Source organism: Lontra canadensis, unplaced genomic scaffold (genome assembly GCF_010015895.1).
Source record: "Lontra canadensis isolate GAN:19392208 unplaced genomic scaffold, GSC_riverotter_1.0 scaffold148, whole genome shotgun sequence".
Classification (NCBI taxonomy): Eukaryota; Metazoa; Chordata; class Mammalia; order Carnivora; family Mustelidae; genus Lontra; species Lontra canadensis.
Window position 1 is genome coordinate 2,403,652 of NW_022631142.1, and position 14,057 is coordinate 2,417,708.

General features: G+C 56.4%; 1 protein-coding gene across 1 annotated transcript in view; it reads right to left on the reverse strand.

Annotated features, from left to right (window-relative positions):
• Positions 1 to 906: 906 nt before the first annotated feature.
• GLIS1 (GLIS family zinc finger 1) overlaps positions 907 to 14,057 on the reverse strand; it is a 216,886-nt gene continuing 203,735 nt past the window's right edge. The window contains exons 8-11 of the mRNA XM_032844153.1: positions 9,605 to 9,761; positions 4,630 to 4,808; positions 3,852 to 4,019; positions 907 to 1,409 (exon numbers count right to left, since the gene is read on the reverse strand). Of these exons, the coding sequence (XP_032700044.1) occupies positions 1,279 to 1,409; positions 3,852 to 4,019; positions 4,630 to 4,808; positions 9,605 to 9,761 (635 nt within the window). The 3' untranslated portion in view covers positions 907 to 1,278. The remainder of the gene's footprint in view (positions 1,410 to 3,851; positions 4,020 to 4,629; positions 4,809 to 9,604; positions 9,762 to 14,057) is intronic.

Below are 14,057 nucleotides of genomic sequence, written 5' to 3' on the forward strand. Positions count from 1 at the left end.
TCGAGTCCCGCGTCAGGCTCCGCCCTCTGTGTGGAGTCTGCTTAAGACGCTCTTTGCCCCTCCCCTACCCAGCACTCTATAAAATACATAAACCATTAAAAAAAAAAAAAGAAGGGATTGATTAGATCTTTCCACCTTGCTTTGCCTCCCTGCCTCAGTCTTTGAACTGGGTTTGACTCCTGACTGCCCTGCCTCAGGACAGGGCGCTCCTCCACAGAGCTGTCCGAGGAGAGTCCGGCACACAGTAGGTCTGCAACACCCGCGCCTCCCCTTGTCTCATTTCACTTCGGCAATGCCGAGGTAGGAATTTTCCTGGAGGACTTCTTCTTCTCCTTTTTTTTTTTTTTTTTAAACCAGGTGACCTTCAGGGTGACATGGTGAGATGCAGGACACTGTCCAGGCCATCTGTCCAGGCCTAGATGAAGGGAAGGGAGCCAGGCAGGGGAGGACAGCAACCCCGAGTGAGCCTCGGTGCCCTCAGAACTGGTTTCCTTCCCCTGCCCAGACGGCGTGGAGTAGGGAGGGGATCTGCGTCTGGGCGGGGAGGCTGTCTGTAGCCTGACCCCCATCTTCGGGAGGTTGTTTGGACTCTGTCCTGCCTTCCCAGGCCTTCCCTGCTGACCTGAAGCCAGAGCCAGCATGAAAGCGCGTTCCAGTGGCTGAGAAGTCAGCTCAGAGAGCAAAGGTCTAAGCCAGCTGATCTGGGACCCAGTTTGAGCCTTAGCCTTGGTCTGCTCACCTGCCTTGCGGCATGGTCCTGGGACCAGCAGGCCGTGCGGGCCGTGTGAGGCAGCCCCCCTTCCCTGGGCCTCCGAGCCCCTCGCCCTGACTCCCTTACACACCCCTCCACCCTGCTGCCCGCCTCAGCCTTGACGCCCCCTTGCGGGCACAACCAGGCCCCCACAACTTGTTTCCAGTTTTTAATGTTTTTCTTGTAAAAAACCCAAAATATAAAAACTGGAAGGGGAATGGAAAACAAGTTCTGTACATTTTATATACACGAGGTCTGTGATTTCAAAACCGTTGGGGAAAGAAAAGGAAAACACAGGCGAGGGAATGTTGCAGCTCACGGATCCTGATGGGCACCCCTGCGCCGCCAGCTCGGGCTCAGGCCGGCGCTCCTGGCCAGTGCTGGCAGCCGCCGCAGCCTGGCACCCTGAGTCTGTGGGGAGCTGAGGCCTGCTGGCTCAGGCTGGGTACCCAGAGGGTGGGGACAGACGGCCAGTGGGCAAAGCAGTGTCTGCCATAGAGGGGGGCAAGGGCAGGCAGGGCCTTCCTTCAGGTGTCCGTGTAGATGGACGGGATGTGACTCAAGCAGTGGTCAAAGGCCCCGTTGGGGAAGAAGCTGCAGTCCTCGGGGCCGCTGGATGCCATGTCTTCGGATGGCTGTGGTGGCAGGGCCTCGTAGCCTGTGGGTACAGTGGGGAACAGGGTCCGGGCTGGAGAATGCAGGGGCTCTGCCTCATCGTCTTTGCCCAGCCCCCTCAACCCATCCTACTGCCCAGGGTCCCTTTCATAGTGTCTTCCGCAGAGCCTGCTCCGAGGCTTTACTCTTCCAGAGAAGGTTGCTGGTGGGTGGGATGAGACGCTCTAGGCCTAGCACTCTCCCAAGGGGCCGGGGCAGCTGGACAGACAGATGGTTGGCTTGGGGCAGTCTGTCACCCAGTGCTGGACTATAGGGCAGAATGCAGGGAAGAGAGGGAGGGCTGTCACAGTTCTTGCCCTTGGGGGCTTGTCCCCTCCTGGCAGAGGGAACCCAGCCCATCCCCACTCTTTCAGGTTCCTTCACCTAACCAGACACGAGAAACCCAAAGAAGGAGATGAGCACTTACTGGGTTCTTACTGAGGGCTCTTAAAGTCTTAACTCACTTAAGTCTCTCAACAATCCTGTGAGGTAGGAGTCACTATCCCATTTTACAGCTGAGAAGACAGGCTCAGAGAGGCCAAGACACTTGCTTAAGGCCAACTGCTTCTCAGTCGGGGAACTGGGATTTGAACCCAGATCCATCTGGCCCCAAGACACCTGGTTCTTCCATTGGACGTGCTGTCTGAGTGGGGTCACTGCTCAAAGGCCCTCAACCTGGAGGGTCTTATCCAGTCCGCCCAAAGAGCCAGGTCCCTGAGCTGCTGTCACAGATTTCTATAGCCTAACATAGGCAGCCTCAGTCTTTCCATCTGTGCAGTGGGATTAATCTGAACTACTCCTGGGGCCCCATAGTGCCACTCTGTGAGTCTGGATCAATCCATGTCTATTCTCAGCTTGGTGGGAGGTGTAGGCAGCTTTGTGGGTCCTGGGATGGGCCCCGAATGCTGGGCTGCCACCCAGATAGCAGGGGAGAAAGGAGGCCACAAGAATCCACTACATTGGTGTGGGGCATGGAAGCTGCCTCTTGCCTGTGCTCGTTCTTTGTTCCTGCTGCTAAGCCCAGAAACCCCGCTGCAGGCTGCATGGAGCAGGGGAAAGATGAAGGGTAAGAGCCGGCAGTGCTGGGATTGGGGCCAGTGCCTCACCACACACCAACCCACGCGTGTGCAAAGAGGAGACATACATCCCCCACCCCCCGTGCGCACCCTGGGAGAGGGTACACGTCTGCCTATGATGCACAGAGGTGACACGCCCCCATTCCCAGACACGCTTACAGCATGCTTGAATGCAGTCTGTGTGCACAGATTGGAGTCCTGGAATGGGAACAGTGTGTGTACAGTGTGTGTACAGATGGGAATAAAGGGTAGGGAGAGCGCGTGTACACAGTGCATGAACATCAGCATGAGTGTGACATCTGCACATGCATGTAGACACGAGCACCTGTGCCCTGTGAGCTCCTTAAACATGCAGGGGGGCTTGTAATGCTTGGAATCTGCTTGTATGGGCCCTATGATATGCACAGGCACCACGGACACTCACCACAAATGTGCGAAGAAAGAAGACACACACAGACGGGAGAGCACGTGTGTGAACGGGAACATAGGGACCCACGTGCAGATGTACCCACAGGCTTCTGGGCACTCGTCTATGGCCTTCTTGTTGTCCCTATGTCCTTAATCCTCTACCCCCAGCTGCACACACCCAGAGCTGTCCAAGGGGTCTCTGGCATGGGGCCTCAGGCTCCCCTCTGTCTGAGACCCCCATCCTGCCCACGCCTTGTAGCTTCCAGCTGGCTGCGGGCCTGGAGGCTGACTTGGGGTGGGGCTTGAGGAACTCCGGGAGGGTTGGCCCCAGCCCTCAGATGCCCCTGCTCTGATCGGCTCAGCCCTGCTGGTCTGAGCCCGTCCACCCTGGCCCGTCACTGGCTTTCTCCACTGCAGCGGGACCCTTCCTTGCAGAAGGCCCAGGGCTCCATAGGGGGGACACAGATGCCACACAAGGTACAAGCACAACCTCTAGGCTCCGTACTTTCCTAGTGTTCCTCTGTACTTTCCTGGAGTGTGGCCACTCCAGCCTCGTTTCATCTGTTCGACAGAGATCCGTCTTTGTCTCTTTCCCTGTTGTACCCCCAGGGTCTACAACTGTGCCTGGCATGCAGTAGGTGCTCAGTAAATAGTTAAAGGGCAACATCAGCTGGACTGTAAGCTCCCTGATTCTTCTCTGTCTTCAGAAACCTGCCAGTGCGCAGACATGTAGCAGCTGTGACAACGTGGAAGGAACACTGATCTGGAGACAGGCAGGATGCCCATCCCAATTCTGTGGGGTTCTGGGACCTCTGGGAGCCTCGATGTCTCCTTCCACCAAATGGGGATGACTCTGCCTTTTCGGGCCATCCCAGGGCTTCAGGACAATGTACATAAGCACCCAGCCCGGGGTTGGGCCATGGTAGGCAGTCAGGGAAGGGAGGCAGGCAGGTGGGGCTTACCGGTGGCAGATAAAGGTGCGTTGAGGCCGTGGTAGCTATTGGGCCGCAGGGGGTTGAAACCGTGGGCTTCCCCGGCCAGACCGTCCCCGCTGGCTGCTGGCTCAGCTGTCCGGTAGCAGTCACCGTAGGGGAAGCAATTCTGGATGGAGTGGAAGGTGCCCTGGTACCCTGCAAAGGGAGGCAGCAGGGGCTGCGTCAGCGAAAGATGAGTGCCCGGGGCGAGAGGGACCGGCCCTGCTGCGCTGTGCCGTCTCCCATATTGTTCTGTCCCTCCACACTGGGTGTGAAGGAGAGAACAGAGCTCCAGGGGGAGAAGGTGCCAGCAGTCCTGGGCCCCTTTCCCAGCTCTGCTGGCCGCTGGAAGGGGAGGGTAAGGTGGCCTCATGTGGCGGCCCCTGACTGGAGTCATTTGTGGCTGACGCAGTGCTCTGAGGGAAGGGACTGTCGGCCCCCCACTGCCACCTCCTGAGATGCCTGCTCCCTATCCTTCCTCCAAGCAGCAGGCTGTTCCCACCTGGTCAGTGCCAATGTTGTTCCCTTCAATGCCTTGTCAATGGAACAAACTTTTTCCCACCCCTCCAATGGAATTTCCTCAAGGAAGTGCCCCCGACTAGGTGTGTTGGGTCACTTGACTCCTGGCTTCTCCCACAGTGACCCTCAGCGCCCCCCCTCATTCTGATGCCCCACTGTCTCCCCCATCAGTGCCCCATACCCCTCGGGTACCCTGAGCAGAAGTCAGTGGGTATCTATGGAGAGAGGCCCCCCAGACAGGGCTTACCTTGTGGACTGGGCAGAGGTGGGGGTGGAGGGCTCTGGAAAGGTGGGTAGGGTGGCTTGCTGGAGAGTGTGGGGAAGGGCTGGACCCCTGGAGAATGGCTCTGAGAGGATGGTGGCAGCGGTGGTGGCCCAAGTCCCTTCAGTGGGCTGACCATAGGGGAGAGGAGGCCGGGTCCCAATCTGGAGAGAACAGAAGCAGTCATCAGCAGGATAGGCTCTGGGGGCCAGGGGGCCAAAGACATGGCTGCTGCTGCTTGCTTCCCTCCAGCCGTGAGGAGCTTGCTACCTGATCTGCTCTTACTTAAGGCACTGCAGTTAGAAGAGGAAGCTTTTACTCTAGATTATGTTCAAACTGGAATTAAATTTGAAAGTCATCTAAGCTTGAAAGTCCAAAGGGATCAGTAAAGAAGAACTTCTATCTGGTATTTAGGACTGGCAATCAGCAAGGAACACTGGTTATCAGAACGACCTTTGGAGTTGACAGAACTGTTTTAAAACCCATCTGCTCTCACTGGCTGGGACTTCAGCAAGATGCTTAATGTCTCTGAGCCGTGTGCTGCTCCCAGGGTTGCTGTGTCTCCAGCTGGGACACTGGGATTCTCATGACCTACGTGAAATACCAGCCGCCCCCGCAGGACCACGCTACTCTCACTCTGCACTTGCGCTCTGGCCACCGGGAGAACAAGCCCCAGAAGAGCTGCCCTGACAGCCCCATGGCACTAAGAGTCACCACCCACTGAGTCCCCGCCTCACCTCAGGCCCTGGGAGAGAACTTCTTGTGTCCGCCCCACACATCAAAACAGCAAGGTTCAGAGACGCGGCTCACCAGGTTAGTCCTGGCCACACTGACCTCACGGGTTAGGATGAGGGTAAAATTAAGTAAGTCAAAGGGGACATAGCACCCAACATGATGTCACATGTATTCTTAGCCACTCCATGAACCAGCATCATTATTATAAAGATGTAGGGAAAGAAAACAAGCAGATAGTTCTGATGTCTAAGCTGAGCTTTCTTCCCCCACACAGTGTGCTTTCAGAGAACTTCTGTCTCCATCCTTGCACTTGCATACCTCCCGTGATGGGGGGCTCACCACCTCTATTCATACAGAGCCTGAGGTAAGGCAGGCCTGAGCCTGTGCTCTCTGGAAGCTCACTGTCTGGAATAAGGTCATGGTAGCTGAGAGCTGTTCTGTCACCCTGACCGTAGCAGAGCTGAGGCAGGTTATCTAACTGGATGGCATGTCCATACAGCGTGGGGTCTTTCCTCATGCTGCTCCCTATACCTCTAGGGTCTGCTCACAGGAACCAGCCTGGCCCTGGGGCCAGATGGACTTGGGGGCTCTGGGGACCAGCCTGTAAAGCCCTTAGGTGCATTGCGGGAAGAGGCAGGGGGAGCTCAGAGTGTCCGCTCTCTGATTTGCCTTGGGGATCTGTTGAACCATCCACCTTAAAATATACTACAAATCCAATGTCTCAGCTAAGATGACCGTTATAGGCCAGAAACACTACCCCTGCCTACCCTCTAAACATGATGCGTTAGGGGAACAGATCAGCCCCTTTCTCTAAGGGAAGCAAGGCTATCCTGAAATGGAGAAAGATTTAGGGAGAGGCCAGTGGGCCCCAGGTCTGTAGCTCTGCTGGGTCCCCCCACCTGCTCCCTCCAGCCTGGGCACCCTCTGCTTACTGCCATCATTCAATGTCTGGAACCCCACCGCTGTGAGTGTGCTGAAAGTGACACAGGGGGCCTCTGTGCTGGCCCCTGGTTCCCAGCCCCCCATCTCACACACTGCGGGTACCTCCTCAGCATCAAATTGACGAACTGAATCCTCATCAAGGCCCCATGACCTTCTTATCATCCTCATGACTATTTTTAGGCTCCTCTCACAGAGCCGTCAAGTGGGAGAGGGTCTACCGCTGTGGTCTATATGCCGTGGTGGGCTGTGCGTAAGCCGTGTGTCCTCACAGCAGGTTCTCTGGCTGAGGCTGGGCTGAGGTGTGGCCCGAGGGGAGGCTGCATGGTGGCCCATAGGGGACCTATCCCCCTTCAGGCCCTCTGTGTGATGCCCACCTGCCTCACGCCCGGCCCAAGCTTGCACCCACACCAGCCCTTCCCTGACTTCCTGCCGGTGCCCTGCCCTGGGAGCTCCTGCGGGAGGGCTGGGCCTTGACTCTCAGGGGCACCGTGCTCAGCCCTGGGCTGGGGACACCGCAAACAGCTGATAAACACTAACCAACGGGTTTTTTAATTGCTCAGCTGCAAAACCCAGGGATTAACAGCGCTGCAGAATTAAGGAGAACCAGATCTGAAGGAGGAAAAAAAAAAACATGCATTCTCAAAGTTTGTTTTTCCTGTCTCAAACCTGCCATAAATTCACATTTGCCACCTTCACAGCCAGTGAAATTAAACAGAACACGACTCTCTCCACAGCTGACATGAAGGCTGAGGTTACGCTGCTCTACCTGAACTCTTTAAAAGGAAAAAAGATCATCTGGAGCTCCTCTTCTGAGTCATGCAAATGATTCCTAAATCAAATATTTTTGCTTCAATTGGAACCTATAAAAATTAATATAAAACCTCACTGGCTTGGCAGACTGAGGGCTTCATACCTCGTATGGGGCTGGGGGGGAAAACCGCCCTTTCGGCGTCTTCTCTGAGCCAGGGTAAATAAATTTGGTCATGAAGTCAGGCCCTCTTAGCATATTTTTGAGTGAATCAGATAATTCTGTCAAACTCTTTTAAACGTCCCAGCAAACCACCAGGGAGCCTCGAGTGGCCTTCCCTGTTGACTTTGGCAGGAAGGGGAGGCTGAAGGCCTTTTCCCTCTGCCTTGCCGCTCTTCTCAGGGGCTGAAAAAAGAAACTCCTTCAAGCTGGGCCTGGGCCTGCTGTCGGGCTTGAGAGCCCTCCTCTCCCACAGCCCAACGAGGGAGGCTGGGTGCCTGGCCCGTTGGGACGACTCGAGCAGGCATGGGCGCTTGGATGGTGGGCTGGGCTGTCCTGGTCTTGTCATCACTCTGCCACTCGCCACAGGAATCCCTGACGGGCACTTACACGCAGGCTGCAGGCAGGTGATGAATGAGGCAGAGCAGAGGGCCTGGGCCTGAGCGGGGAGAGACCTCTGTGGTTTATTTTAGTTTGGTTGGAGACATTTTTGGGGCTGGCGTGTGGGTGAGCAGGTGGCCTGAGCTGGTGGGTGGGTGGGTGGGGTAAAGTGGCCCAGTGTCTGTGGAACTGGCACCAGATGCCACGTACAAAACCAGCAGGTGTTGTGTCCGCTGTGGCTGCTCCTCACCATCTTCCTAAAGGAGAAGATTGTAATACCCATTTTATAGAGGAGGAAACTGAGGCTCAGGGAGGCCTGGTTCTCTGGGTCCCCTTCGGCTCCTCCTCAGGCTGCTTCTTTGTGGCTCTCCATGCACGCACCCCCCAAGTCTTCCCTGGTCCGTGAACGGCACTTCTGCCTCCCCAGGGGCCCATCCCGGGTGCCTCCTCCCTCCCCGCCCAGCTGCGTTTCCTTGCTGATTCTCTGATGCCTACTGGTGTTCCTCCTCTCCACCCAGCAGCCCTGGCTCAGGCCGCCACCCTCCCACATTCGATGCTGCCTCTGGAAACCAGCCCTACACTGCGGGCCATGCCGTCCTCCCCAAACTGACCACATCACTGCTCGGCTCCCTTTGGATATAGCCCCGCCACAGGCCGTGTGATCTGGCCCTGGCGACCTCCGTCCTGAGCTTGTCACCCTACACAAAGGTGCATGTTTCCCAGAACACAGCAAGGCTTCAAGGCTTCACCGTGTCTGCACTCCCACTGCTCCTTCCTCCCAATCTCTCCACTGGGTCAACTGCTACTTAACTGTGGAGGCCCTGTCTAGCACCACCTTCAGGAAGCCTTCCCTGCATTGTCCTCCAATGCACTGGGCTCTCCTCCAGGCTTCCACAGCCCTTTCTGCTTCTTCCCTCAGAGCCCTTGTCCTGCGTGGTCAGTCCCTGCGGTTCTATGTCCCTTCCTCATGGTGAGCTTCTCCAGGGCTGGGGTCATCGGTCACTCGAGCATGGGGCCCAGGGCCAGCCCCCTTCAGGGGCTCAGTAACTGGACGCTGACTGACTGGATGAGTGAGTAGCAAAAGGAGCCTAGTTCGGAGTCTGGACAGCAAATTTGGTGATGAAGCCAGGCTGGCCCCAGGCACGGACAGGCCAAGGCCAAGGCCAAGGCTGTGGCCTTGGGGAGGAAGGGCAGAGAAGGAAGGATACTGAGGCCAGGTCTTGGGGGTCAAGTTTGATCAAGTCCTGCTAGTGATAAGTGAAAGTGGCGGGGAGGGCAGGCTGTAGGGCTATGTGAACTCCCTCCGCACATTTGCAAGGAAAACAGGTTTTGGCAGCACCAGGGGCCAGCAATTAGCACATTTACCATTTCCAGCCAATTAAGTGGCCACAATGGGAACCACATTGAATACAGAAAGAGGCCGCTCCTCCTTGCAGTGATCCTGCATGACGGGCCCCTGGACAAACCCTGCGGGCGGGGCAGTGACCACAGTTGCTGTGGCCAGAAGTGGTGGTGAGAGCCAGACGAGCACCTCCGGAGTGAGCAGCAGGCAGCCTGCTCGCCAAACATGTGGCGTGAGCCAAAGAGAAGCCGGAGTGAGGCTCCCGAGGAGGCCCGGTCAGGCAGTCCAGGATGCAGGGCAGGGCACAGTGTCTTCAGCAGTCGCCCTTACGGGGGTGGGGGGAGAGGAGGAGCGCACGCGGCGAGGCGTCAGGAAGTCCATGTGCCAACACCCGCTGCCTGGTGCGTGGCCTCGAGGCACCAATGAGACCGTGCACAGGTGTCAGTCCAGGATACGGTACACAGTAAGCGCCGCATAAATGCTGACAGTTTGCATTATCAGTGATAACCATGGAGTGTGCAGGACGCCTCCCCTCACCTGCCCCTGTGCAGGTGTCTGCTTGTGGTCCCGGTGGACCGGCTTGCTGTACGTACCCGTCCCTGGTGCTCTCAGCCGTGGGGAGAGGGGACAGATGGTGGTGGGAACTGGTGCTGGCATCCAGTGGGTGGTGCCTGGAAGGGACCTCGTGCATGGGGGGCAGGATGCCCGATGCGAGCCCGTTATGGGGGGTGACAGAGCCAGGATACATGCCTGCAGGGAAGCAAACAATTACCACTGGGCTTCGGCCGCTCCCTAGAGATGGTTGTGAACCACCCAGGAGCTGTGTGTCTGCTGTCAGAAAGAGACAGACACGAAGTGAAACCAGCACTGTCGTATTAACAGGAGGTCGGGGGCCCAAACAAGGAGGGGATGGCCCTGCTCCACTGTTTGTGCTCTGGCTACAGAGCTATATATGGGCCTGAGGCTGTCCTGAAAACAGCGGAGGACTGAGAAGGGGCTGTCAGAGGCATCAGCAGGCCAGGCTGTGTGTGTGTGTGCACACTCGCTTGCATTTTTTTAGGGTGGTGGGTTGTATGGAGCATGCTGCCTCAAGTCTCCAGAGCTGTTCTGTGTAGCCCTAGAAGCAGACAGGGATCCTAGAATGGAGAGAAGCCTGAGAGAGACTCAGGGCTTGGCCATACTTCTCACAGGCAGACCTGGTGTAGAATAAGGGGCTGCCTTTGGAGGAAATGAATTCCCCGTCTCCAGAGACATGCAAGCACAGCCTGGATGTCCACCATGAGGGGTCCTAAAGACAGGGTAAGATTGTGCTCGCTGGATGTCAGGCTGGCCTAGGAGACCTATGAGAAGGGACACCACAGACGGTTGTACAGGCTGTACACAACACAAGGGTCCCGACAGAGGAGAGACAGCAGCCATGCTCTCATCTACAATTCTAAACCTCTAGAAGATGCCTGCAAGGTGGTACCACCTTCTACCACCTGTTACTCCCAAGGGTCTCACTCTTGTTAAGAAGACAGGTAGGGAATGAATCAATGGAGGACATTAGGTCATAGTTGTTGCTACAGGGGTCTAATGGAGGGTCTGGGAAGTAGTTACTGAGGCTAGTGCTTCCCAAATGCCTTCACCAAGGAACCCCAATTAGAAGGGAGAATGGACCCCAACTCTGGGACTAGAGCCTGAGAGGGACCCAGCAGAGGTGGCAAATTTTTCCTCTATTTTATCTGAAGAAAATGGGACCAATTTTGTTCCCCTTTTAAAATCTGGCCACATTTATTTCACTTTTATGACACTGACATCATTTTTCTAGAAATTAAGTCATTATATTGATGGCCCAGGACAACTCTGCAGGCTCGGGGCCACACCCAGAGCTCTGATGCAGGGTTCACACTGATTAGTCCGAGCTCGCCTGGGTCAGCTGCTGCAGTCTGAACAGCATCGTGGGTCCAGACCCAACGCTCTTTACCATGAAGACCACCCGAGCACACAGCACACTCTTTTCGTGGATGGAGTCAAGAAGGAACTTTTACATTCTCCAGTGGCTGGGGGCTTCCAAGGCTAGCCCATCCCAGGTGGGCCCCTTTCGTCCAGACCTGCAGCTCAGGAAGCTACCACCAGGAATTGAACAGGCTAGGGGAGCCTCCCTCCCTGAACTGTAGCGAATCAGGCCTCCAAGTGATACCAAAGAAAGCCTACTTAAAGCCAGGCCAAGGAACTGGCCTGGGGTTCCAGCTCAGGCTATGTCCGAGATGTCCACGTAGGGGCCTGTGGGCCACACTTCACTGTGGGCTGGCTGTGAGACCCCAGGGCTCTGAATGGGCTCTTGGGGGGCCCTCTGCCTCTCAGCTCCAGGCCTTACCCCTTCCCATCATGGAGACCTCTGGTCCCAAGGGCAGCCCCACCATCCATCCACCACACGTCCCTCCCTAGCTCTGTCAGGAAGGCACTGGAGGGGGTTTCTGGGGATAGAGCCTGGCTCGGCACTGCTCCTGGCTTGCTCCGCTCACCACTCTCCTGAGCATCTCACCTGCCATCTTGAACCAATTTGGAAGCCTGACAGTTAGGAAGGTCTAGAATCCTGATAAATCCTGCTCTCTCTCCCTCAGCCGTGCTGACCTCGTGCTTTTCGTATCCTCGCTGCCCATTACATTATGCTGGGTCTGCTAAAGGAGCCTGCCAGATAAGCTCCTGAGGGTTTCCTGTGAAGAGAGCTGGGCCTTCCAGTTGAGAGACAAGCTCTTGGGAGTTTACTATCATTAGACAACGAACATTTAATGTCACCTTTGCAAGCTCCTCCCTTTCCCTCCCCACTCTGTTCTGGACTCCTCTCTGTCCTAACACTCCTTGAATCTGCCCTGTTTCTCCCTGCCTTTGCCTACTTTCCCCTGTCCAGCCCTGTGCATGCTGAGTGTGTAGGCAGATGGCAATGGCGATGATGGTGGCACAGCATCACGAGGGCTGGCGGAAAGGGGATGCCATGGAGCCTGCTGGCCTCTCCCCAAAATGTACCATTTGAGGCTATAAATCACCATCTTCCATCATCAGCCTTGAGTGCTTGACCTCTGGCCCTACCATATTCCCAACTGCACCCCAAGCCTTTGCTGTGTGGCCTGCAGAAGCTAGTGGCTGACGGTGCAGAGGGATCCAGAAGTTCTGTACCTGCCTGGCTGGTCCTCGTCTCCCCATGGGCTGGAAGCAGCCTGCAGACAGGGACTAGCTCGGGGCCTTGTACCCAGCAGGTGCCAGTACGGTGAGGGGAGCATCGGCGGCTGGGAGGCTGCAGACTCTCTGATAATGGACAAGGCCTGTGGCTGCACAGACAGCCCAGGTTCAAGTCTGGCCTCTGCCATTGACTGGCTATGGAGCCTCAGCTTAACCTCTGGAGGACTTAACCTTAACCTCTGGAAGACTTAACCTTAACCTCTGGAGGACTAAACCCTAACCTCTGGAGGACCCCGTTCCCTCATCTGGAAAAAAAAAGAGCAGAGTAGTGTGCACTTTTTGAGGCGGATGTGAGGGTTTTGTTAATATGGGCACGTACAGTCCCCAGAGCAGCTCCTGGCATGGTTTCGGTAAACGGTGGGCCGTGCATTATCACGAGATGGGGGAGTACACAGTTCCTCTTCTCACTCACCACGGGTGACAACAGCAATACTTGCGATAAAATTATCTGCCACTCCGGGTTTATAGACGTGATCACATTGCAATCACGTTTGTTGTCATAGCAGGTCTCGGGGAGAAAGTGAGACTCGAGGCAGGGAAGATGCCACTCGCTCGCTGTCAGAGCAGGCGTGGGGTTACCCGGACGGTCCTCCCATGCTGCTGCCTCAGTGACTCTGCTTCTCCTCTGCAGCATGGGCTCATGGGGACCGAAGGAGAGGGTGTCCATTTAGTGACCAGCCCGAGCAGGTCCTCAAGACATGGCTATTCCAAGTCTGGCCCTTTTCCCTGGGAGAGGCCCCGGCCCGGTATCCTCGAGAAAAGACTTCCAGCCTGGACCAGCTGCTGACTTTTCCACGTGACCTTGGGTCAGTCCCCCTCCTGCCCAATCCTGAGTCTCCCCAGATTAAAAATGAAGGGGCTGCAGGGACCTCTGCCCCAGGCCAGCCACTGCTGATCAGTCACGGCCCTCCTTCCCGCTGGGGCCTCAGAATCCTTAACACATCCCTTATCCTTACGTCTCTTCTCGCCTGCTATTTCACCAATTCTGACCTTGTGAGAAGAAGCCCGTGGAAGAGGGTGCGATCCCTGCTCCATTCTCCTGGGGTGTCCTTGCCCTTAGAGACCTTTGTGAGCACAGATCCCTGTGAAGGGCAGCCCAGAGGAAGCGTAAACACCTTCTATTCCTGAGGCTGTCTGGTAAGGGCTCTGACAGAGTTTTAAATCTGCTGCTACTTCCACACTGAGGGGAAAGCATTAAAAATGAGAAAATAAAAAATGTTTAAGGTGGTTAGAGTAATTCAAGAAATCCCAGAGGGTGGGAAAAGCTTTCCTCTCTGATCCTGTGGTTTCTGTGGGGGGGCGCTGGGGGCACAACACCAGTCTTGTCAGTGGGAATCTCCCGTCAGGCCACGCCGCCAGCCACGCAGCAGGGATTCCTGCTGGGGCCTAGGGAGGACAGGCAGGCCACCTCAGCTGGACCAGAGGCTCTGAGCGTCCGGCTGGATGGACCTGCAGGGTCCCAGGGGTCGAGGGGCTCCATGTCTGGGCTGCAGAGTTTTAGAAGCTGGAAGGGATGACGGCCACGTGGTCCATCCTCTCTGAGGCTCTGTTTTCTCTTCTGAAGCCCGCTGTGGTGGTGTGGAGCCCTGGTGGGGCACATGGGACTCTGGCTTGAGGCCTGGGCCTGAAGCCTGACGTGGGGCCTGAAGGAAGTACAGGAGCTGCCTCAGCGACGGGCTGGAGAGGAGGCCGGCCGCGTGTACACAGCGGCTTGGAGACGAGAGGGAGCATGAGGTGCTCAGGAACCGTGTTTGATGTGCCAAGGCTGGGGTGGGCCTGGCCTTGTGAGGTCTCGAAGGCCAGGCTGAAAGGAGCCTGGACTTC